The sequence below is a fragment of the Tachypleus tridentatus genome, chromosome 9 (assembly GCF_004210375.1).
Source record: "Tachypleus tridentatus isolate NWPU-2018 chromosome 9, ASM421037v1, whole genome shotgun sequence".
Lineage (NCBI taxonomy): Eukaryota > Metazoa > Arthropoda > Merostomata > Xiphosura > Limulidae > Tachypleus > Tachypleus tridentatus.
The window spans coordinates 51,255,859-51,282,834 of NC_134833.1; the positions used below are offsets into that span (position 1 = coordinate 51,255,859).

Sequence of the window (26,976 nt, forward strand, 5' to 3'; positions counted from 1 at the left end):
ATACATTAAATTTCAGTGAAAGCATTAGGTTATAAGTCTTAATATTTTTTTAAATAAAAAGTGTTATTACTAACCAAACAAGTGAAATGATAGGAAATATACACAAAATATAGTCTTCAGTTGTTTGTTTTAATTCTGCTAGACATAAAGTATCAATTGATCAGTACAAATAACCAACGTTATCACAGTTTTTTTTTTATTATGTACCAGAGGCTTAAGCAACCCTTTAATTTTTGAGTGCGTGTAATACAGTTTCGTAGTACAACACCAGGTAGGTAGTGGCAAACTAAAGTCCGAATAAAATAAACAACTGATCCATCCCCTCAGATTTATCCCAGATACCGAGGATTTTAGATAGGACAGCACAATGTCCAGTCTAGGAAAACAACCCAAAACAAATCGATGGGGTGCACGAGCCATCCGTGATGCATGGCCAGTTCAATTTATTTGTTCATTCTCAGGGAAAGCAAATTCTCGATAGCTGTTGAGTGCATTCTCGTCTTGTTTGACAGAACCGTGTGCAGGTCTGCCTGAATCTTAAAGCGTCACAGATGGCTCCTTGAATCTCAAAGTTACCCGATGGTTAGCATTCGTTATTTTTCATAGACACAAATATATTGTTACGCACATAAATAACTATACTGGTAAATAAATTCACGATAATGGATAATTTAAAGAGAGCTCGGAACGATCTGATTTTACTGCTAGGATAAATCATTTCGCTTTACAGGGTTAATGGTATTGGAAGTGAAAAGTCAAAAATATATAAAAAAGTGTTAGAAAGGTACACAAAACACTTATAAAACATTAATATTCTCACCTGTAATAGTATGCTTTGAGTTAATTTATTTTAAAAAGGCACATTACTGTCTTTGTACAACTGTGATAGAAGTACAACTAAATAAAGGAACGCAGAAGATAAAACGTTGTCTCATCATTGATAATTTTAAACACTTCGTATCTAATGAATATGTTTAGCAAGATTCGTTGTTTCCTTTTTATATTATTTCAAATTTACACTAAGTTATTTGAATCCTAATTTTAAATTAACTAGAGGTTAAGCAGCTAGTTAACAGCATCCAGTAATTGGGCACAAATTACTCTAATAATATATTGGGAGCTGAATGTATCACTTTTATAAAGCACTCACAGCTCCAAAGTGCGAAGTGCGAATTTGCAGCAACAAAATGAGAACTGTGGACCCTTCGATTTAAGTTTCCACGTTAACTACTACGTCTTGCCCTGCTCTTCCAGTAAGAATGTACAACAATATTTAAAATATACCTGCCGGTTTACAAGTTCAACTACCGCCGAAACCTCTATCATTTCTAGAGCTCGTGACAACGGAATATTCTTGAAAGGCTACTTAGACATTTGAGAGACATGTCATGATCTATTAAGATATCTTCATCGCAAGAAGGCTGATGACGAGTCTTAAACACCCCTTTTAAACTTGCCCATCAAGGGTTCACAATAAGAACAACATAATTTTCAGCTACACATTGTATACCCTCATTTATCTTAAACCTAAGACGGACTTTTTGTACCCTATCCGATCTGGTGAGTTCTAGTATCGAACGAAAAACAGCTTCAACAACTACTTGCTTCAGACAAAAGGTTACAGTATTCTTCAGTAAACGTGTTCTATCAGTGTTACAACCGAAACAATTATTACTATAACCAATCCCCTTGTGTAATGTTTAATCACAATTGTAACGCTTAAAAGAATCGTGCTTTGTAAGTTTCGGTGTTCTATTACTATGATGATTAACTTAAATTTTTATATCAATATATGGATTTATTACTAGCCTAAATCTCCTACGAGAACGTGGTGAAATATTACGACCAAATATACGATGGGAACTCAACTAACGCTTTCTAACCACTAAACGATTCTGTTTTATAATTTTATATTCTCTTAGTTCGACCGGTATATTAAATTAGCTCCGAGTTAAATTTTAGTTCTAGTTGATATCGACAGATTGCTTTGATATATATGTGATCGAAATTAAATTATCACGTAAACTAACATTCACACAGAAAAACTCTCATATCTAGACTGTACTCTGACGTTTTAGTTTTATTGGTTACTTAAAAGTCGGTCGTGTACTCTGACGTTTTAGTTTTATTGGTTACTTTATAGTCGGTCGTGTATTCTGACGTTTTAGTTTTATTGGTTACTTTATATTCGGTCGTGTATTCTGACGTTTTAGTTTTATTGTTTACTTTATAGTCGGTCGTGTATTCTGACGTTTTAGTTTTATTGGTTACTTTATAGTCGGTCGTGTACTCTGACGTTTAAGTTTCATTGGTTACTTTATAGTCGGTCGTGTACTCTGACGTTTAAGTTTCATTGGTTACTTTATAGTCGGTCGTGTATTCTGACGTTTTAGTTTTATTGGTTACTCCATACTACGTTGTGCATTTTTAACTGTTGGTTTAAATGGTTCCTTTGTAGTAGACTAACTGTTGATTTTTACTGGTTACTTTATAACAGGTCAAGCATATTTAACTGTTAGTTTTATGAGTTGCTTTATTGTGGATTCAGCTGTATGTTTAACTATTGGTTACTTTTTCATAGACTGTTGTATTTTCAAGCGTTCGACTTATTGGTATACACTTTCATATTGTTCAATATTTGTACAAACATTTCTTTGTGTTAAACCACCTCAGCAATTGCATATGTTGTATATGACAAGCGAGTTTATCCTGCTTTTGCTTTAAATAACATAATATAATAGTCTTCCTTTTCTTGTTATAGAATCTTATGTTGATGGCGTATTCATATCGCAAACCCTTCTTTCACTGCAGGTTAGTGAGCTATCCTTTGATTTAGCGCTACAACCCATCTTTTCCATAACAAGATCTGATTAAGCTAGACTCAAGTATGCAGCGCCACCGTGCCAATCAATACCATCGTTGCCATAGAGACACTCGTCATCTAAAGAATTTGATGCTAATGTGTTTTCCAACGGTGGGGTTAAAATTGTTCTCTGTACGGAACATTCTCCACGGTCATGAGAGCCTCGCGGCACTAAGAACGTGGTTGGCTGGGGAGAAAGGATACGACAAATCGGATTTAAAATAAGTTTTTAATTTATTTTAAAGTACTCCAATGGGCGTTGAAAAACAGTTTTAAACCAGTGAAATTTCAAAATGGCAGATGGCAGTTCTTTGTTAGCCAATCAGAATATTAGAATACGTGATCAATGGCGCAACCGAAAACGTCATCTCATACATTTTTCAGAACCCTCTCTCTACCATTCCTAGCTGACACACACATGAAACATAACCGCGACTTTTTTTTCCTTCACGCGGACGTATTTTAATGTTTCAATGTAATTTTCCTCTTTCTAGTTAACATGAAACTACTCATGTATTGAGTTCAAATATGCCATTCACAAACACACTTCTTCCAATTATTTTAATAAGTGTGTTAGTAAGAACGAGAGAGTCAGGGTGAAGCAGTGGCACTACGGAACTAGTACCGAAACGATAACTGAAACGGAGGATACAGAAAAGAGCAGTCTTATTTATTAAGTGTTCTAAGTTAAGCGACTCTAGGATAAAGCAGAAATATTAAAAACGTCTACACATTTTTGAGAGACAAAGAAAGCTTTCTATTACGGTTCCGTCCTGGTTTTCATGGAAATTAATGGAGACGAATTTTCTCTGGAAGCCAAGCACGTTCAGGTGGCTGTCGGATCAGAAATACTGCTCCCTGCTGTGAATACGAAACGAAGGGAAGTCGGTCCACTGGGGAGCAACTTACATGGCCTGTGTGTCCGGTGCTTAATGATGATGTACCAGCGCGCTGACCACGGATTTAGTTGCTATGGCAACGGGCCAAAGAGCCGTCATTCCGATGCACGAGAAGAAAGTTGCATTCCGTCCAACTAAATCCGCGGTCCAAGCGAGTTTACGGACGTGAACTTCACACTGCGCTCAAGTTATACGAGCAAAATAATAGCTTTTCGGTATTTCATTTCTTCAATTCGAACTAAAGCCCGATCGTTAAGGGCGAATGAATAATATACTTACCTAATGTTTTTTTTTGTGTTTTTTTGTCACTGATTACAATGCTCACAATGCTCTGTGACTCGTGGCTATTCAGTGAGTCCAATTTCCCACTGTTTTGTTTAATATGTAAACACAGGACATATTTAGCCGTATACACATTTAGGTTAAGTTCGAAATATCATGCCAAGTGAGTAGAAATCCAGATGAATATCACAATAATTTATTTAAATTTTAATTGGTAAACAATAATTCAACCGTTATATAAGCTCGAACTTCTGTCGTTTCTTGTACATCATTATTTCCCATAACACAACAGAGAAGAGGCAAAGATATCAAAACATGAAATAAAGACTGTAACCGAAGTTTGTCCTTTTTATCAATCGTCTGGTGGATACAACTTCATGTTTGGTACAAAGTTAAAAATAAACATCCAAAATCGCCAACACAACTCTTAAGAGCTATAGATAAAATAGAAATAACACAGTCGTTAAATAATTCCACCCTTCCTCCGAAACTTATTTGATACTAGAATCAACAATGGGGTCCAAGGACTTTTATCAGATTTTTGAAAAACATTTTCAAAACTATATATGCACCAAATTGTTTGCAAGCCCATGAATGTTGATTGCAGAGTTTCTAATAACAACAAAAAGCAAACAAAAATGTCCCACTTAATGTTCTACAAGTTAGAACTTAGGGTAACATGATAGTTTCTTTAAGAATTATAGCAGTCGAAACGAAATGTCAAATCTGTAAATTTAATTTGAGAAATATTTACGAAATCGTGTTACTTCTCATTTTTCACACCTGCGCGTTTGTTACTATTCGTGTCTTAAATTCATTTCGTCTATAACTTTTCCTCTGATACAAAAAATCAAATACAAAAAAGTAAAGCGTAGTTCACTACATATTAAAAAAACCCTATGAGTGAAAGCAAAAGCGATGTTATATCTGCTATATCTAATGACGCCGAGACCTTTCGCCAAGTACCAGAGGCCATCAGACCAGATGGTGTGGCACGATTTTGTAAAAGGATCGTTTCTTTGTTTTTGAAGTTCACGCAAAGCTACACGAGGGCTATCTGCGCTAGCCGTCCATAATTTAGCAGTGTAAGACTAGAGGGAACACAGGTAGTCATCACCACCCACAGCCAACTCTTTTACCAACGAATAATGGGATTGAAGTCACATTAAAACGCCCCCAATGTTGAAAAACGGAGCATGTTTGTTGCGACGGAGATTCGAACCCGCGACCCTCAGATTACGCAACCGGCCATGCCGGGCGGCTTTGAAAAGGAAAGAAACGGACTTGAAAAACAAGCTACTGGTTACAACCTGAGGCAAGATATTTCAAATACGCTTATAACGATTGCAAAAAGAGGAAGATACATCTAACTGGATATATCATTCTTCTACTTCTTGACAAAGTCTGCCCATATGTAGATCACTTTGTGTGGTTTTTTTTTTGCATGTTTAAGCACTAATGAGAAAAATATAAAATTCAATATGCGCTAAAATTGAACGCTGTAATGAAAAGAAGACTGAATATAATCATTTTACTTTCTGTGCCATTATTTTCTTTAGTGTTTATTATGAACTAACAATTACCATGCATATCACATAAGAAATACTGATTACCACATGATAAAAATTAACTTCCAAAATAGCCACTGACTTTCCCTCTTTTCTGATTCGAGTGAAAAACGATAATTATTTGTGAACGGTTAAAATAAATACTGAACAAGACAATTTCGTAAGAATACATATGTGACAGAAAAAAGTATAAAAAACATAATTTTTCCTGCGGCGAAATGTTAAGAAAATACTGGAGTAGACTAGCAAGAAGATTGTTGGTTCGACATTGTAATTCTATAAGCACCAAACTTTTATTCTTCCAGGCAAACCAACTTCACTATAAACAAACAAAGAAAAAAAAATTTCGGCCGACCAGAAATCGAAAGGTAAAAATATAATCATAAAGTTTAAGTTGAACACCATTACTGCGTTTGTCAACGTTAAATATACATTTAATGAGGTTTATTTTTCATAGTAACTATTGGTGTATAACCAGATACAGCTATAGTCTCATTTCAATAATTATTTCACAAAAGTCTGTGTGTATGTCCACTTATAACTGGACCGACTGTCCTCAAACCTGGCAAGATTTTAAATTGTTTGTTTGTTTTTGAATTTCGCACAAAGCTACTCGAGGGCTATCTGTGTTAGCCGTCCCTAATTTAGCAGTGTAAGACTAGAGGGAAGGCAACTAGTCATAACCACCCAGAGCCAACTCCTGGGCTACTCTTTTGCCAACGAATAGTGGGATTGACCGTCACATTATAACGCCCCCACGGCTAAAAGGGCGAGCATGTTTGGTGCGACCGGAAATCGAACGCCTTAACCAACCTAACCATGCCGGGCCATGAAGATTTTAAATAACTATTATTTTCCTTGGCTGTATAAACTGATATATAATGTAGATTATTATAATTTTTACGTGTATTTTTAATATATTGTTTTAATGCGTGTTAATTTTCTATTTCATCCTGTATTGAAGAGATACGATAACCACGTGTCATCCTATAGTTAACACGAGGGGCATCGTAAATATTTCTTTGGCTCTCAACCTCCTCGCCCTTTTGTGTATTTTGTTTTCTCTAAAAGGTGGATCTATATATTTATATTTTTAAAAAAATAATACAAAGTAAGTAGTCTTACAAAAGAAGATGCACGTTTGTTCCAATGAGGAGTTTTCTCCAAGGTCCGACCAGTGAGACTAAAACCAACCATAAGATTCGGTACACAAATAGCCTGAGTGGGCAACATTATAAAGTAGAGTGCAGTAACGTCTCATATATCGGTTTTATCATGGATTGTAAGTAACAATCTTGTTAATACTTCACTACGCTAGAAATATGATATTCTTTAAGTGTCTGATCAACTTATTACTGGTGGGAAAATGAGGTTAAGATAATTATTTCATACAACATCGAACGAAAAGATATCTTTCAAACAGAAGAGCTAGAAATTCATATTAAGAAACATACCCAAAACTGACAATAAGCTTTCACAATACATACATTTCATTGAAAGAGAATTGAAACGTATTAAATAGAAGTTAGGGATGTCACGATAATCCATCACCTCAAAACAAAATAACACTAATTTGAATTTGATTTTACCAAGAACCACGTCATATGATCTTACCAAACAACCCTAAGAGTCGTGCTGCGCAGTGCAGAACTGTAGAGTCAAGCAGCATATACAAAATAAACTTCTGATAGAAAAGATGACCTTGCAGCTATGTGATAAGACGGACTGGCTCTTGCATGGCCAATTGGTTGGAGCGCTCGACTCACAATCTCAAGGGTCCCGGGTTCCAATCCCCGTCACACCAAACATGCTCGCCCTTTCATCCGTGGAGGCGTTACAATTACGCAGTCAATTCTACTATTCGTTGGTAAGAGTAGCTCAAAAGTTGGAGGTGGCCGGTGATGACTAGCTGCCTTTTCTCTGGTCTTACGCAGCTAAATTAGGGACGACTAGCGCAGATAGTCCTCACGTAGCTTTGCGCGAAATTTACTAAGAGAGACCTGACTGGTAGCCTTTTGTTTCTCATTTTGTTTTTGCATCTCCTGCTACCAGCCATCTTTATAAGGAACATCTAACCTTTTGTCAAATACTGCCTTGAACATGTTCTACTCAGCAATGTCGCTTAAATTTTAACGAGCTGAAAAACATTCATTTCGAACCCTTTTCTGGTGCATAAAGTAATGAATGCAACCTTGAGGCCAATCACACGCCCGATTCTAACAGTTGGGAAATTTTCAACGACAATTTCTCTCGACTTCAGAATATTTTTGTGACAAAACGAGAACTAATTCGACATCGATCTTCTCTCTAATTATAACGATTATTGTATTTTAGCAAGTGTTAAATATGGTGTATGGTACGTCTGTCACTTCATACTGTGTAATTTACTTGAAAACATCAGAATAAATATTTAATACATCAATGTTCACATTTTTTCTGGTAGTGTAACAACTGAAAAGTAAGATTCGGTGAGTTTATTATCTTGGTGTTATAAGTACAAGGTTTTAATATAAGCCTTTTACGACCAATACTGAAACAAAGTTTTAATATCAAACATTAAATAATGTCAACTGGCCACTGGTCAGAACCTTGAGCATGACATAAAGGAGAAGACATTAGCATACTTTTACGCCAACCTAAAAACTGATTTTGAGACCTTCCCTAATCACGCGCCAATCTCATTCTGCGAGTTCGAATTAACAGAAAATTAATTCTTCGTCAAATGTTTATAATGGAACATTTATAAAAAGGTTTAACTGTTTTAGATGGACTTTTCTGAACATACGTTAAGAAAATTTACAAAAAAAAGTTTTCCTTGCTAAAAATAATAAGTTTAGATTACATAATCGTATCGTGATGCAAACATTAAATAACTTTTTGACGTAAGACTGATTGCGTAGCAGCTGTAATAGTTTTTAACTTAACAAATGTATATATATGTTTCATGGCCTTCAACATCAGGCTGCTCCTCACTGATATAATTAATACATACTGTTGTGTCAGATGAAACCAATAACGTTTTATTTTACCAAATATGCCTATTTTAGAAAAAAAAATCGAAAAGTAATGGGCTCTCTCTTGCTCAAAAGAAGTCTTTACGTTCTGATCCGTGAGAACTTTGTACCTTTTTTCAGGGTGCGAGGGAGAGACTCCACACACACAGTAGCACTTTCCTAACCAAGGCGAGCGTGTACTCGAATGCTACAAAGTTGACAAAAAATACGACAGGTAATGAAGCCGACAACACATGTATATTTCACATAGTCACGCGGCACTTTACATGTCAGTCAGTCTAGTGTAACAAACTGTTGATGCTGGCGGGCAGATCGTGAGAACGGTAACAATAATAGCATCTAAACAATCGTGATGACTTCAAGTTTGAAATGTTTCTCAGAAACAATAATGTGTGCGGCGATACACACCACGTATACATATAGTTGTATGTATATATGCGTCTAAAAATCCACCTTTTAGATACGGACATGTACGAAAGGTCGAGAGGGTTGGGTCAAAGACATTTCTGTCTCCACGTGATAGCTATTTATTACCTTAACTGTGGGTTGACAAACAGTTTTTAAATCTCTTCAGAGCAGGATAAAATAAGGAATTAACACACATTAAAACAATGTGGTAAAAAATTTTCACGTATAAAAATACATTAGCTTACGTCATATATCAGTTCACCCAGCCAAGGAAAGTAATGGTTGTTTTAAATCGTGACTTGAATGGGGTACTATAATGACACGTACATTAAAATTATTCAGACCCAAAATAATATAATACCCAGAACAGATAAAAAAGGAATATAAAACGTCTAATATAACCTGTATCCTGTTACAAATATTATCGTTATTACGGAAAATCGAATGATACCATTCAAAACTAGGTTTATCGGTTTGAATGGTAATCCTCCAACAATGATAACAGAGATGTACTTAAAGTTACAAAAACGGGAGTTGTTTGTTTGGTTTGAATTTCGCGCAAAGCTACACAAGGACTATCTGGGCTAGGCATACCTAATTTAACAATGAAAGACTAGAGGGAAGGCAAGTTTTATTCATCGCCACCCACCTTCAACTCTTGAGCTACTCTTTGACTAACGAATAGTATGATTGACCGTCACATATTAACGCTCCCACGGCTGAAAGAGCAAGTAATGTTTGGTGGGCCAGGGATTCCACCCCGCGACTTCTATATTGCGGGTTAAATGTGTAGAGTTATCGTGTACAATAACTGGATTAGTTCCAAGCACAAGCCCTTTATTTAAAATTATTTGGTAATGCCCAAGTAGCAAATCACATATTCGTTGTATTAATTATTAAAAAGAGTCAAACCAAATTAGGAAATTCTTTATTCGAGTTAATTTATTCTCCTGAGGTGTTCAATACAACTAACAGATTGTTTTTGAAATCTACTCGACTTTCCTAGTCTTTATTAAACCTTATCAATGTTTTCAGGGATTTAAACCAAATGTGGCCTTATAGTCAAATAACTTGTCTTTGCTAAATAATTAAACTAATTGGTGGATTCCTTACTTAATATAACTAATTATCTTAAAGAATAAACCAGGTTACCGATCCTTTTTGTAACCTCATTAACTTTTTAAAACACTGAAATAAAATTAGTGGATTTCAAAACCAATTTATCTATCTCTATGAAAGAATAAAGCAAATTATTTATATCTTTTTTATCTCATTAACTTTCTAAAACATTTATATCAAATTAGTGGGTGTTTTATTCAATCTTAATGCACTACTGAAATATTTAAGCTTTTCTGAAAAAGCTTCATTAATAACTTAATTATATTTGTTAAGGAATCAAACCAAATTAGGATGCATGTTTTACTTAACCCACTAGGCCTTACCAAAAATTACAAAACAATTGATGATCCGTTGTTCAGTTTACTTCCCTTTCCTATAGCCAAATAAGTGGACGTTTAATCTACTTGACTTTCCAAGAAGATGTGAAGAACATCAATAGTAACATTAGATAAATACACACAACCTAAATATAACAAAAGTTTTAATCCAATATTACGGTTTGTTTGTTTTAGATTTCGCCCAAAGGTACTCGAGAGCTTTCTGCGCTGGGCATCCCTAAACTTAAAGTGTATCATAAACACAGGACAACACTATTAGGCCAAGACAGTAACTCAGAAAATGTACAAACATATCGTGCGAGTTGTTAAATTGGTGAACCATCTGACAGGTGATAGGACTGGAGTTTTTATATATAAAAAACCGAAGGCGGTTGGTAGTAAGAATACGTACAGAGTGGAGCAGTTGATTTTACACACAACTAGGAAATACCATGGCACCTACTCGGAGCAAATACAGGGCCCTCAGAGATAAGCGACTCCTATCAAACCAGTCACCCAACATGCTTCAACCTTAGTACCTTCGCTTTCGTTTACTGGTCAAAAACAGATCAGTGAGAGCTAGTAAAGCAGATTTTAACCGGGTATTAATAGATACAGAGAGATAAAGATATAATTTTCAAAAATAAAGTAATGACAGATAAATCAGGGTCATAACAAGAGTCGAGTGAGCGGTAGGCTCGCACAGAGCACCCACCAGTAAGGGACGGGATGTTGCATCTATAAAGACCAGCATATGAACTGTTTTGGTTTGATTTTTTAGGAGGAGTGTAGGATTGATATCCCGGGGTGTCATCAACAACCGGTAAGGCTCCGAAAAAGTTAGAAGATGGTTTTTGTTCGTCTTAAAGCAAATACCGTAATATATTCTGGTAAACATCTGCACCACGGTAAATTGTTACAACAAGATACGTATATGAAACAAACACAACAACTTGGCTATAGAAAGACAAACAGCAGAGACAGGATTATGTTTACTGATGTCCCCTGCACATCAACGAGATGAGTGAATTTAGTGTACAATTTTTAAACTACAAATAAATACGTTCTTGTTAAATAATGTTTAAATGTATTATATAACTTAGTAAAAAGACTTGTACGATGAAAATGTTTTATATAACCTAAAAACAAGTATATACATCACTTTTATCTTCACATACTTTTGAAATGATTTAGAGGTTTTCGATAGTAGAACTTTGATGTCGTTTCAAGTTCGTGGTCCACTGCAGCAGCAGGTAACCTAAGTTCCAGGAACCACCACTTGTAGAAAGAATATAAACTGCTATATAATTACATATTTAAATGACTAAGTATATAGAAACTAAACGATTCTAGAAACACATCACTGAACAACGTGACAATTAATTATAACGAAATGAAAATAGTGTAAACATAGACGATTAGACCACAAGGTTATCTATACTACCTGACCCTAATTTTGAATTCAGGAAAGACAGCGAGTAAACAACACCCTACGCCAACTCTTAGGAAGTCTAATCGACCAAAGAATTTACTTTAGCGTTACTCTTATAACGTACCCACGGTCCCGCAGAGCAACAGAGAACTTTTTTCGGCAGTGAGACGTGAACCATGAACTTTCTGATCCAGAGACCGTCACGCTAGCCAAGCCTGGCCTCACATTAATTTAATACCTCATCCTTTATCTTTCCCCCTCCCTTCCTTTGTTAAATTTTACATTACGAAACATTAGCTATAACATAAATAATAACACTGACCCAATTTCCCGGGAAATAAACGGATTCCCGCATTCCTTTATTGGTGACATCTACACAAACCCAAATACTTGCCAATCAATTAAGAATGAGAGGCAGGAAGAACAGCCCAGCTACGTTACTGACACTTAGATAAGCTGCTTCACCACAACTATTTCTTATACTGCTGGGCAATTCATGATTAATGCCATTCCACTGCTGCCACCAGCAGTTGACATGAACCCTGGCCTTACAGCCAAGTAATGAGGCCAGTAGTAACAGCTCGAGGAGAGATGGGTGTTGGATAATGAACACCCCTTTCACTCATTGACTTTCATTTGCCTGAGAACGGAATAAATTACTGGGCAATGCGTGCTACATTGAAGCATGTAGCGACTTAGTGCTGGTTCCTGTTGTAGAGCTGTCAGATTATAAAAGAATAACGAAGAACTGATCGAAATCTTACACATTTATTCCCGCGAAAATATCAACAAATAAAACTAAATAAGAAATAGTACATTGCTTTGTGACTAGCTATATTATTAATATTATATCTTTATTCTTATTACACAGAAACATATAAAGTTTAGCCAACCTTACGAATTCATGGATCATGGTGTAACACATGTATTCAGTAGGCGGAGATAAACTGACTAAATTATTTCTCAATTTAATACAACATTAGTCTGTAAATTAATTTACACAAATCAGTAAAAACTACGAAAGTATTAGATACGTTTCAAAGCTCTGTAATCCAAGTAAAAAGTGTGACGTACAAAGGTTAACATGAAACACTGGAGAACACTAAAACAAAAACACAAAAAAACATTAAAATTAACAAACAAGAAAGTGCTAATACAGAAACACGAAATAACGCTAAATTAAAAACACAAAAGTTAACAACAAACACAGAACACTAAAACATAAACACAGAGTTAGCACGAAAGACAATATTAAATTAAAATCACAAAAGTTGATACAAAATACAAGAGAACGCTGAAACGAAACACAAAGGAACTTAAAAACACAAAAGTTAACATGAAACACATGAAAACATTAACAACAAAAAGTGTTTTTGACGTATCTTTACAAAATTAATGGCGTTGAAGAAAAGTATGCTCTTATCTAGATATTGGAGCTAGTTAGTTGACTATTCAAGGTGAGTCAGAGGTAAGTTTACTACAGACTTGTACGCAAAAATTTAGGGTTCGATTCTCTGCATTGTACAGAATGCAAATACCCATTGTGTAAAGATGCTTGTGTATTTCTCTGTTGTTAAGTGTATAGCTATATAACGCACTGTTTTTGGTATATCCATCACGAATATCATAATCCGATTTTTAGTGGCACAATTCTTCAAATTTATCGCAGGGACACTGAGGTGCGTATATGTTTGTACAAAGAAAGTAATAAAGAAAACTACAAAAAGTTACAAATAATATTCATTAAACCAACTGTGTACTAAAAATTCACTTACAAAATTCCCCGTAAGTAAAGAAGCATAGTAAATAAAAACCAATAATGACTAAGTTAAGCTCAAGCTGCACAGTGGACTACATGCGCTATTGTGCTCAAAGTAAGAATTGAGCCCCGAATTCAAGCATTATAGTTTCTTAAAATTATGCTGAGCGCGGGATAGAAAGATAATGAATGTTTCAAATTTTCTCCCTTTGCAAATGTAAATCACACGATTTTGTACCTAAATTTGTTGACCTAGTTTTTCAATTAAAAAAAAAAGTCAAATCACTCCGAGTAAATATGTACTAATTTTAACAAATAAGGAAAATATTAATAAAGTACTTTTCTTCAAGTCCGTGGATGTAAACAAAATTTAAAACAATCTAACGAAAGTATTTTGAACAGCTTAATAGCTTTGTATGTGTTTTGTTGTTAAGCACACAGCTACACAATGCTGCACCACGGGTGCTGAGTTTTTAACTGAGCTGTTGGGAGAAGAAAGACTTCTTTGTAAAACTTTTTTATTACAAAAATGTAATTGAATGAAAATGATAAACTGGGCTCGGCATGGCCAGATGGGTTAAGGATTTGGAATTTGAGTGTCGCGGGTTCGAATTCCCGTCACACCAAACATGCTCGCTCTTTCAGCTGTAGATGTGTTATAACGCGACGGTCATCCTACTATTCGTTGGTAAAAGAGTAGCCCAAGAGTTGGCGGTGGGTGGTGATAACTAGCTGCCTTTCCTCTAGTCTTACATTGCTAAATTAGGGACAGCTAGAGCAGAGAGCCCTCACGTAGCTTTGCGCGAAATAAAACATAAACGTCAGCAGTGATAAACTCATAGATCTACAACAAGTATATGAATATTAAATCTTGTTTTTGGCACAAAGCTACCTAGGAGAATCGAATCTCCGATTTTAACACTAGGTCTGGAAACCTACCGCTGGCCCACTGGGAGAGAGATACTCCCAAGAAAATTATGTTGCATGTAAAGTATATCGAAGATATAAATAATTTTTATACAAAACAACGAAAATATTTAAGCAATTTAAAATTTTGCCATTTTGAATAAGGGACTAGTTTAATAAAACTATGTTTCACTCGTTTATCACTTTAAATACAGGACTCGTTCAACAAAACTGTTTTAGTCGTTTATCATTTCAAATATAGGACTAGTTCAAGAAAATGTTTTAGTCGTTTATCATTTCAAATATAGGACTAGTTCAAGAAAACTGTTTTAGTCGTTTATCATTTCAAATATAGGACTAGTTCAAGAAAACTGTTTTAGTCGTTTATCATTTCAAATATAGGACTAGTTCAAGAAAACTGTTTTAGTCGTTTATCATTTCAAATATAGGACTAGTTCAACAAAACTGTTTTATTCATTTGAAAGATCATTCAAAAGCTTTTGTTCAGGCGAGGAAAATTCAAACAGTTGATATATAAAATTCCATATTTCAAATACGACTCAACATGACCAACAGGCAAGCTATACCCCCCCACACATACATTCATCTTTCTGTTTTTACTACAATATTACGTCTTATTGGTTCTGTCGCTTCCCAGTGGAAATAGCAAGCAGATTTCCGTACGAGCATCATTTGAACACTCACGGAGTGAGTGAGAAACGAAAGAGAATCAACCAGAAAACAAGTTTAGCGGCTGTTAACTGTAGCATTTTCCTAGGGAATTATTCCAGGTGCACATTCTATTAACATTACACACTAACTTACCGTTTAACTGACCGGTTGCTCTTCAGAAATGGACTAGGCAAAGCCTGCTTTCGTAACACTTACAATATTTCTTACCTGAACAGAGAAATCTTACTGTTGCCAAGACAGTTACAAGAGGTGTGTATATAACATATGAATGCAATAAACAAAGAAATATACATGCATTAATAAGAAATTTGCGTGTTACTGTTCTTTAACCCTTTGCTAACAAACTGGAAGACCTATCTCGATATAAAAGATTATCGTAACTATCTACCACACAGCGAAACCATGAAAACCATAATTCTTGCAACTAAGCAGTCCAGTTTGTCAGAAAACTCTTTTATAATCCATTTATTTACACCACGAAACAATACACACCTATACACTGAGTGGTTCAGAAGTCCAGTAGTTTAGAAACGGTGTAGGAATGGTTGTTGTTAAGGGCTCACCCTGTAACACTACCATTGTGTTTACGTCGAGTCATGCCCTTCGAAACTTTTATTAATATACAACATACAGCGTAAAAGGTCTAATATCAAAAATTATAAAAACTGCTTCACAACCGCGACAGATGTGGTAAACATCTTGACAGTGAAACAATATGGTTGTTGTGTTCCAAGTATTTTACAAATGCGAGAAACAGTTTATGTTTTTCTTTGAAATGATTTTTTGTTTGTTTGTTTGTTTGGGAATTTCGCACAAAGCTATTCGAGGGCTATCTGTGCTAGTCGTCGATAATTTAGCAGTGTAAGACTAGAGGGAAGGCAGCTAGTCATCACCACCCACCGCCAACTCTTGGGCTACTCTTTTACCAACGAATAGTGGGATTGACCGTAACATCATAACGCTGAAACGGCTGGGAGAGCGAGCATGTTTGGCGCGACCGGGATGCGAACCCGCGACCCTCAGATTACGAGTCGCACGCCTTAACACGCTTGGCCATGTCGGGCCCTCTTTGAAATGATAAGAAACAATGTGAATATAGCGGTAATATATCCTGAATAAAAACAGTGAATAGCACAAAGTCCTTGGGTTATATCTACTTATTTACCAGCACTGTTGTAAAACGTTATTTACCTACACGCATCGTATTACTTTAACATTGGATATCTGCATATGAGTGTATCTAAATATGTAGGCAATAATCAAATGTAGCACTATTTTATTACTCCCAATTCACTAGTAACTAATCTTAAAAGAAGAAGAATTCTGTACTTTCTTAATGTTATGCAAAAATAAAATAAAAACGTTAGTTTTAAAACTAAAAACTATCCATATTAAAAAGGAGTCAATAAAAATCCCTTCCTTCTCACGAAACTAATCTATATGTATACTTTACTAGTTTTTTTTATTGTCTTATACATTGGCTTATCTATTACATCAATGCTAGACAACAAGGCAAAAAAACTTAAACAAAACCCAGCGACGGGCGCGTGGAATGAGGCCGTGATTAATTGGCGACAAAGAGTGACGAGCAGCACGTGATCTATCAGTTATATGGAGCACAAGGCGACACTTTGCCAGTCCATCTCGAATAAGACTGGACAATTGGCGAACGTGAAAGGGAACTAAAAGAACCAATCAGTAAGTCCGTGAAGATGTCTTCATTTATAGCTGGGGGCATCTTTTTATCCAGATCAATATTACATTGCTCTTCACGACTTTTATCATATGAACATGTGTTTAGATAACACATTCTAAGTCAATGATGAATTGATGAATTAAAATCAAGCTTCTAAGATACACATGCTTAGATACATATATCTGTATGTACATGTATATGTTTGTGTATACACTAACTTCAAGCAGAAATTGTGTTACAGGTTTTTAGGTTTATGAAACAACATATGAAAATTTACTACAGTACATACTTCAACTAGCAAACGAACGAATACTTTATGTTAATATAGTACCCTGTATATGAAAACATACAACTTTCATTCAGTGTTAGACATCTTAAATTGACGAATGTTCCAGATGTTTTTTAATTACCATACTCTATTCGACGCGTTGCCACTGTAAATAATCCCTAGGTCCACTTCCTTTGTTAACTCGATAACACACCAACTTATTATTAAATATCAAAGACTGTTGTTCACACTACTAATTTGATGCCGTCTCCGAACGAGATCAAACTTAGATCGTCCGTACTCGAAGGCTATTCATCTGATTCCGTATCAAAAGGAGTTCAAATTTCTACCTTATGCATTAGAAGACTATTCATCTGATTCGGTCTCCAAAGGGGCTCAAAATTTAGATCTGCCTTATTGGAAGGATACTCATTTGATGTTGTCTTCAAAGGGGATTCAAACTTAAATATTCCGGGTTGATACGCTAAAGTGGTATGTCCTTTTCTGGGGTGCTTTTCGTTTGACATCATGCGAGGTAAAAATGCCAGACGTTTGAAAACTATATAAAAATGCCACAGGCATAAATGTTTCACAAGTTTAAATGTCTAACAATCCAAACGCGGTGAAAGGCCGCAGACATATCGCTGTTCCACTGAGGGGCACATTGGAAATAGAAAGAGAAATACATTTAATTGTTCATTGAGATTCTGAAACTATTATTATTTAAGGTAATTTTAAGAGCAATGGGGTGAACGCAAATAGTCATACAGTAGTTATGCTATTTATATATAAACCAGATATAATACACACAATTAAGTGAAACATCTTTCGCAAGTTCACTATAATTATGACCAATATTCAATAGTATACCAAAATTATTACACATATACGTCACATTATTATGATATATATTCATCACTACAATTATTACACACTGAACACAAAATACTGTATGACATACTTTCACTACTATATACTATAATTATGACATATATTCATTAAGGGCCCGGTTAAGTGTGTTAAGGCGTTTCACTCCTAATCTGAGGGTCGCAGGTTCGAATCTCGGTCGCCCTTTCAGCCGTGGGGGAGTTACATTTGTGACGGTCAATCCCACTATTCGTTGTTACAAGAGTAGCCCAAGAGTTGGCGGTGGGTGGTGATGACTAGCTGCCTTCCCTCTAGTCTTACATTGCTAAATTAGGGACGGCTAGTGCAGATAGCCCTCGAGTAGCTTTGCGCGAAATTCAAAAAACAAACAAGCAATACATACATTCATTACTATATTATAATTATCACATACAGATAGGATAAAATTTTATGACGCTGTTCTCTAGCGACAGTTTTTTTATTAAATTGTGCTACTCTTTCGACAGGTGTTATGAAATAAACACAGAACTGCCCCTAGTCATTCGTATTCCCGCGATACTTCTAGTCTCAGATTAATCGTTTCGCTGCATCGTTAGTTATTAACACAAACAAATATTTGTATAACTTTACAATTTACACTTTGTTTTAAAATATCTTTACAATATGAAACAAAGTAAATCAAAACCTTGCATGAACAAATTAACATCGATGGTTAAACACCCTCACTGCAGAGCCTTATTTTAGTATTTTTGTTGTTTTTTTAGTGAAAAGCTACACAATAGGCAATATTCACTCTGTCCACCATGAAAAGTCGAATCCTGGAGGCTTTTTAGCATTTCAAGTTTGTAAACTCACTGATGGCGAGCAGGGGAATTTGAAAGTTTTTAGAAAACAAAATTGATTTTCGTTTATTGTTGAGCCCGAAGTTACACAATAGGCTATCTGAACTGTGCCTACCATTAGGCATTGACACCCATTGTTTAGTGTTGTAAACCCTCAGACTTACTGCTAAGCCACGAGGAAGCAAGTATGACCGATTCTTTTGAATATTAATTTTATCAGTTAAATCCAAATCACTTAGTTTCGCCATATTGAATTTATTCGTTCAATTATAACAGTTAAAACTTAATTCAACGTAGTTTAAAAGCAATCACAGAGTTTATTCAATTTTTTTTTCTTCATAAATAATAACCATTTGAACTATTAATCGAAATATTGGAACGTATATCTGGTAGTTTCTACTCTGAAGGCAAGCCTAAAACAAAGAAACACATGATTCTTCAAGGTAGTGTTCAAAATAATGTAGACCCAAAAATATATGGGAAAGAATAACGTGTCTTACATCATACCTGGTGTAAAAAAACAGTAAAGTTTATCAGTTTTAAATGCCTTTTTGATGTTGTACAAAGGGAAGTAAATGATTAATAAACAAAACGTTATAAAACACTACTCACTAAGGTAAAAACAGAGAGGTGAACCATTAATCATTTTTGGTCAGTTGGATTTCTGAATTGATATTATATAATATTATAAGTTATGAAAAATATATTAGAAAAATGAAAAAAAAAACTTTTACCATCATTAAAAAAAAGCTGATGCTGGTTCCCCCTCGTGTACCAAAACGGTATAGTAAAGAGCTCTTAACCACAGTCTCTTACTCAGTCACAACATCAAAATTTTGCCAAAATTATCATCATGTTTCTATAGATCACAGAGTTGGTCAAAAACGAAAATATTAGGACATTAGTAATGTCCGAAAATTTAATACAGAAAGTGCATCATCGTTTCTGTCTTTGTAGAAGGTTTTAATGACTAAACTATGTAGTAGGACGTGTATAAAATGTTCAGACAAATAAAAGAAATTAACCCAACTCCACTTTTTCAGATCGTAATCAAATAAACCCTTATGAAGATGTGTCTGAAGAGCACATTAGGCATATATTGCTTTATGAGTTTAAAAAAAGGCAATAGTGCAGCAGAAACTACATGAAACATTCAAGGTGTTTATGGTGCAGAGTTTCTCAATGAAAGAAAATGTCGAAAGTGGTTTCAGAAGTGCAGATCAGGTGACTACAGCGTAAGTCATGCACCACGTTCAGGTCGTCCTGTTGAGTTTAATGATGACTTGCTGCTGGCTGCACTTGATGAAGATTGTGCTGCTGTAACAGTTCAAGAACTAGTAGAAACTTATTTCAACGCATTCAACAGTTCACCATCATCTGCAACAGCTTGTACAGGTGTCAAAACTTGTAAAATGGGTCCCCCATGATTTGACAGAAGCCAACCTTAGAGCAAGAGTGGACATTTGCATTTCTCTACACTCTCGTGAATGTAACTCACCTTTCTTGCACAGGTTAGTAACTGGAGATGAAAAGTGGATATATTTTAAAAATTTTAAGCGCCACAGACAATGGCTTAATGCAGGTAAACTGGCTAAAGCACAACCCAAAATAGACTTCCACTTTAGTAAAGTCCTGTTAAGTGTTTGGTGGGATGTTGTTGGTGTGATTCACTTTGAGTTGCTGCCACTCAATGCAATGATTACATCAGACTTCTACTGTCAACAGTTAGAGTGCTTGAATGTTGCACTGAAAGAAAAGAGGCCTGCTTTGATCAGTCATAAAGGTGTTGTGTTACACCAGAATAATGCATGGCCCCATACAGCAAGGATCACATCTGCAAAGATTGAAGAGCTAAACTGGGAAAACTTCCACATCCTCCTGATTCTACAGACCTTTTCCCATCTGATTATCATCTATCCCAATGCTTGCAGAACTATCTTGATGGAAAAGAGTTTGGAACACATGAAGATTTCAAAACTACCCTTTCTACATTCTTTTCATCCAAACCCCAAGAATTTTATAGAAGTGACATTCAGAAGCTTGAGAATCGTTGGCAGGAAGTAATTAATAATAATGGAACATACATTATTAATTAAATAACATTAAAAGCGTTTGAAATCCTTTCTTTCTGAACCTAAAATCGCACATTACTTAAGGGATGACCTCATAATTTAAACAAGTTACCCAATCTCTTAGAAAAATTGTTAGTAAAAGTATTGAGTTTTTAGAGTGGTATGAATGTTTATCTTAACAGGGTGTCAACAAACTGTCGAACGCATTTTCTAATATAATAACGTACAAACACACAAACAGAGAGCTATAACATGTTGGAGTAAAGCAAAACTACTGACGTTCCATGCCTCTTCATGAGTTGTATTTGAAGACTTACATACTCTAATATAGTCATTCTCATATTCATGAGAAAACAAAATAAAGCTAACATTGGAGCTATGGAAGAGATGAGTAATTTCGAGACGCCATTCTATGTAAGTTGGCAACACATAACTAAGACAAAACATGTATAAGCAAACAAGATATTTCTTCTAATCTACTGTCACCTTCTTTGCACAAACCGTTATTTAGCTACCTCGATTTTACAAGCGATAAACTAAAATTGGAAACTCTGTAAAATTCTAGTCTTTTTAAGAAATATATTTAATACTTAGGAAGAATACAATATGAAAAACTTCCTGATATCAAAGATGTTCCAAGGAGCGTGGGGTACAATTGCACGTTTCGATCATAAGGCCTAATTCGCATGAAATTCTCTCGATTTCAGTATTTTTCCCATAATTTGGAGTTACTTTATTTATATGTGTATCAACGAATAGTGTGATTGACCGTCACATTATAACATCCCCACGGCTGAAAAAGTTATATGTGACTGACATAATCATTTACACAATTCCCTCTCGGCCATATCCAAATCAGTGTACTCGATAATATTTTTACTATAAGATTCCACAACTGAACAAGAATCCAGTGCCTTTTGTCTTTTAGAAACTGAACTCTAAAATAGCGAATTTGTAGAAAAAAATTTTACAAATACTTGAAAGGTACTTTTAATTATTTTATGCAAGTGAGGGTAGAGTAAGACAATGTGTTTTCACGTGTAATTAATTCCTTCTTAAAACACTTTTCAAAATCTGTTTAATCCCTTTGGATTTTGCTAATCTTCAAAACTCATCTATGATTTTTAAAGTGGATATCATTTTTATGCTAGAATTATTTTATGAATAATATATATTCTACAAAAACTACTGCAGTTTTCCTTTTGACTTATTAAGGAAATATAATAATAATTCTTGATATTAGCATCAGTGTTTTTAGGTAAACGATTTCAATTAGTTATTTGTATTAATATTTGTATTGAAACGTTAGGCAAATTTTGAACCACTGGTTTTAATGAAATTATTTCAATTTTACGTTTCAAACTTAATGTCTTTGGTGTATCGTAAAAGACAGTTAACAAAGTGATTATTTGTATAAAAAAAAGCAACAACCGGTTACAAGCTCGGGCTCTTCATAGACTAATCAAGTTCAACTTAATGATGTAAAACATTTTCGAACGGTGAGCTCGGCCTGGTTTGAAACTCTAAAATCAATAATATATTAAACGATAAATCGCGAACAATAGAAAACACAAGAACATTTGAAGCTATAAGAAAAAGGTAACACAGCGAAAGAAAAAATAACAAAGTGAATCATCAAATCGATGGAATGAACAGTTTAAAAGACAGCAAGTAAAACAGTAAAATAAAACATATGGGCCGAGTGTAACTTCATACTTAGCGTGATGGACTGTGAATGTGAGTATCCCTTGGTTCGAGTCCCATTGACTCTCCGGTCACACCAAACGTGCTCGCCTTTTCAGTCATGGGGGTGTCATTATGTCACAGTCAATCTCACTTTTCATTGGTAATAGAGTAGCTCAAAAGTGAGCTGTCGGTGGTGATGACTAGTTGCCTTCCTTCTAGTCTTACACTGCTAAATTAGGGTCGGCTAGAGCAGATAGCCCTCTTGTAACTTTGTGCAAAATTCCAGAAACAAAGAAACCCATTAACACAAATTCGCGTTTCGCACTTCGGAGTCGTAGAATGCATTATAATAGTGACGGTCAAAGACACTATTCGATTAGAATAACGGTGAGTGTTGTTGACCAAGCTTGCCTTCCTTTTTAATCTGTTAGTTCAACATCGGGGTAATGAGTATAACTTTTCACAATTATACAAAATAAAGAAACATCCTTGCTGTTTATAAAATGTCAAATATTTTCCATATAATAACATTATCCTCTTCCTTTCAAGCCACATAGAATTCAGACATTTCGCTATTTCAACCCCCTATTAAAAGCTATAATTTCAATACATGTATGTGTGTTTAAGTAAGTTTTTATGCACCGTTAGAAAAGTTTTATTACTTTACATTGTAAAGTTCAGAAGGAATTTTCGGTACATGACAATCATTGTTTGTGGAGGGGGCGTACAGAGTGGATCTATAAGTACATGCTAGAACACAGCCTCAGGGGATGTTACGACTAAGACAAATGCCGCTACAACGTGCGACTTTTATGGCCCTTTCTGAATCAATGGACGCGAGAATATGCCAATCACAAAGTCACCTCGAACTTGGAACGTCGGTTAAACTCTCCATTAGGTCGTTGGAAATGTGGAAATAATGAAGGGTGTCCGTTTTGAGTAGCCAGGCAGGAAGAACAATGATGGTTGAGTTTGCGAGCGAGAAGATATCCATGAAGGTCAGTCCATCATTACTCAGAGCCACAAGCAAAGCAGTCAACAAACCATATTATTGCACTCTCCAAACCCATGTCGCATGCCGTTTCCTTCCAGATCTGTTATATTAAATATTATAGACCGATTTAATTAATGAACACTCCAAATCACTTAATATTCCTTATCTTTCATGCAAAAGTACTCCAACAAGAAACACGTGGTGTCTTGTAACAAGCTACGTGGATAAACTAAAATGATAAAATAACAGCAGTATAGTATGTAATGATCAACAATTAGATTTGTCAGATGAATAAAAAGCATTAACATTCGGACCAAGGACTAGTTTTATATATCAAGAACAATCTAGTTAATAGTGTTTAATTTAAAATGTAATAACAATATGACAGAACTGAGTAAAAAGAAAATTGAAGTTTTTGTGAAACTTAAAATTGTATCTATTATTAACGACCATAGTTTCACCGATATCAGGCGCATACATCAGGCATGATCAGGCGCGAAACCACGGGCGTTAATAAATGAAGTTTTTATGAAACGCACAATTGTCTTTGGTTTTTTAACTCAATTCCGTAATAATGGAGTTTCACCAAGTCTCGACGGTTTCAAGTTTCAGTTATAACAACAAAATGTTTATACAATAATAACATTTCTGTGGGGCATTTTATGTGTAATTTATTAAATACAGTACATGTGAAAATGAAACACTGGATTGTGGTTTCAAAGAAATTTGTTCCACGAACGAAATTTTAAAGATCGTTGGGCCTAAGTGAAAACAACTTTGTTGAACAACAAAAAAAGGAAACACGCACCATAAAACATTCTCTGTCCCCCTGTCCCTCAATCTCCTCTAACTTTCCTTCCTTATACTCTGTTCCATTTCCCCAAGCATTGTGCAAGTTTTGTCTGTTGAATATTTCTAAGGAATATGCAGATCCCTCAGTTTTTCTATTTCCCTTCCTCCCCCCTATATACGTCATGGGTTATTGGGTTTGTAAGTGGAACGGATGGAAGCACAATTATGCTTCTTCCTCCAACTCCTTTTACATCTGTTCTACAGTAACACTCTGGGCTTTTTAACACTAGCCTGCAGTTTGAACGCTTCTTTTTTATTCGTAGTTGGCAACTGTCACTACTTGCAAGTCAAGTTCGTGGTAGTCAATGCTACACGTCTTCTTTATGGTTCGTCTGTTTAGGCACGCGCTCTGCATTCACAGTCTTTGTGTGTGCCATAACGAAAGGGATGTTTGTATTATATAGAGTATGCGTGAGAATAAAATGGTTTGAAAATTCAAAAGACACATCTTAAACTGCCCATTCAACAAGGGTTGCACTACGTTTGTGAACAGCTTATAAGCTTTACATGTCTGAATTTGAAGAATACAAAATCGACCAGTTTTTCTCGTTCCAGCGCTGTTCCACATATGATCCTATAAAGATGAATAGTGTTAGCAATACCAATAAAGAACGATACACAATGTTATACCACGCGTCAAATCGCTGGGACTGTTAAATCAGAATATGTTTTTACTTGTTTCTTCTGTACAATATAAAAATGATTAAAGCGAGCCTTTTTATGGTACTTCTTACCACGACCAATACCTGATGTGTACTTTGTAAAGATATTTCAAAAATACAATCACAGACTGTAAGAACTCGCAGAATTTAAATATAATGCTTGTTGAGAAAAGTTTATATAGCAAGTACATCTGGAGACTTTCTTAAACCCACAGGAAAATCATTCCCAAAGCAAGGGTTGTGTATTAAAATAAAATACTTGTTGATACACAAAAACAAATAATAAAAACATTATTCTCTCAAATTTTCCTTTTACAGAAATACACAGTGGAACCAAACAACAGGAACTGATAGCTTTGTTTGAAGTTAAGTACAGAGTTAAGCAGTGGATTATTTCTGCTCGCCCACCATGGGTAGCTGAAACTCGGTTTCCAGCGTTTTAAATCCGTAAACATACCACTATGCCAATGGTGGCGATCTATTAGTAATGCTTATGTTTATGAAATGTATGTCACGTTAACTTTCAAATAATAATGTAAATGTAGAGAATTAAAGATCGTTTATAAGTTTATCAGTATCTCACTTGTATCTTTTTATGAATTTTTAAAAGTAACAGCATTATGTTCTACTACTATATACATTAAGATATCAGTTACATATATTCATACTCAACAGAACACCGAGAGATCTTGTATTAACAATGTTACAGAAACAATATACACAATATGATTGTAATCATAAAACAATACAGTAGTTTTTTTATTGTTGCTTACAGAAGGGGGTTTCATTTAGAACGAGGTTCCCTAAAAGCTAGAGATTTCGATAAGTCAGAGCAAAGCTCCTGTAAAAACAGTATTAACAACAAGAGAAATAACCAGTCTTGTAGTCTTTAACCGCACTGATACATTTTCAAGCCAGTGACTTCCCCCTCAGTGATTATTTCTCCAAAGACCATTAACGTCCAATATGACATCGCCTGGAAAAATACAGATCGGCCTGTTTCTCAAAACATTTACTGATGGAACTTGGTCATTGCAATTTTTCTTAGTTCTTTCTGTACTGTTACAATTTCTTCTTTTCATCCAATCTATCTATCTTTTTCATTTTTTTCCTCTTGTGGGAAATCTACTGCTTGACCATCTCAAGGATTTTAATGGAATTTTCTTCAATGTCAGAGAAAAAAAGTACCATTTATAAAACTGCAAAGTTTATATATATATATATATATATATTTTCTTCTTTCGAAATGCCAGTGGCTCCTTTTCATCAACATCACTGTATTCTACAATCACCAGTGCATCACACGATATATAACTTTGGGTTATTTTTGTATCGAATGTTTTTATATAGCTGTGCTTAAAATGATAATATTCGTAAGATAGTGTATTTCAAAACAACGCTCAAAAACACGTAGTGTGATAAAACTAACAAGATTGGTTTTAACCATCAAATAAGTAAAATATAACCGTTACTGTCACCAGAATATCAGCTCGAAGATTATACTTTTAATTACCATTTCTATTCTTGTTCTCCCTACAAATATCACAGTGCATTAACAGTATGTCGAATAAAAGAAAAACCTTTGCCGCTATATAATAACTGCATAGTGTCTATATGTATACTTTGTATAACTGCTCTTATTATCTACCATTGTTCTTAATGTTGAGCACGTGGCGAGAAGGAAGAAAAGCCAGTCAGCAACACTAATCACCAATCATTCACGTTACAAAACTGTCCGTCAGTCTTGTAAAGCACCACAGCTTAAAACAGATTCGAA

The 26,976-nt window shown here is 35.1% G+C and overlaps 1 protein-coding gene across 8 annotated transcripts in view; it reads right to left on the reverse strand.

The window, feature by feature from the left end:
- Positions 1-26,976, reverse strand: part of LOC143225239 (uncharacterized) — a 226,555-nt gene that overhangs the window by 96,215 nt on the left and 103,364 nt on the right. Inside the window, exon 3 of one of the 8 annotated variants that reach the window (XM_076454294.1) lies at positions 11,649-11,748. The exons of the other annotated variants lie outside the window; for them this stretch is intronic. Coding sequence (XP_076310409.1) covers position 11,649 — 1 coding nt within the window. The 5' untranslated portion in view covers positions 11,650-11,748. The remainder of the gene's footprint in view (positions 1-11,648; positions 11,749-26,976) is intronic. 8 annotated transcript variants of the gene reach the window in all.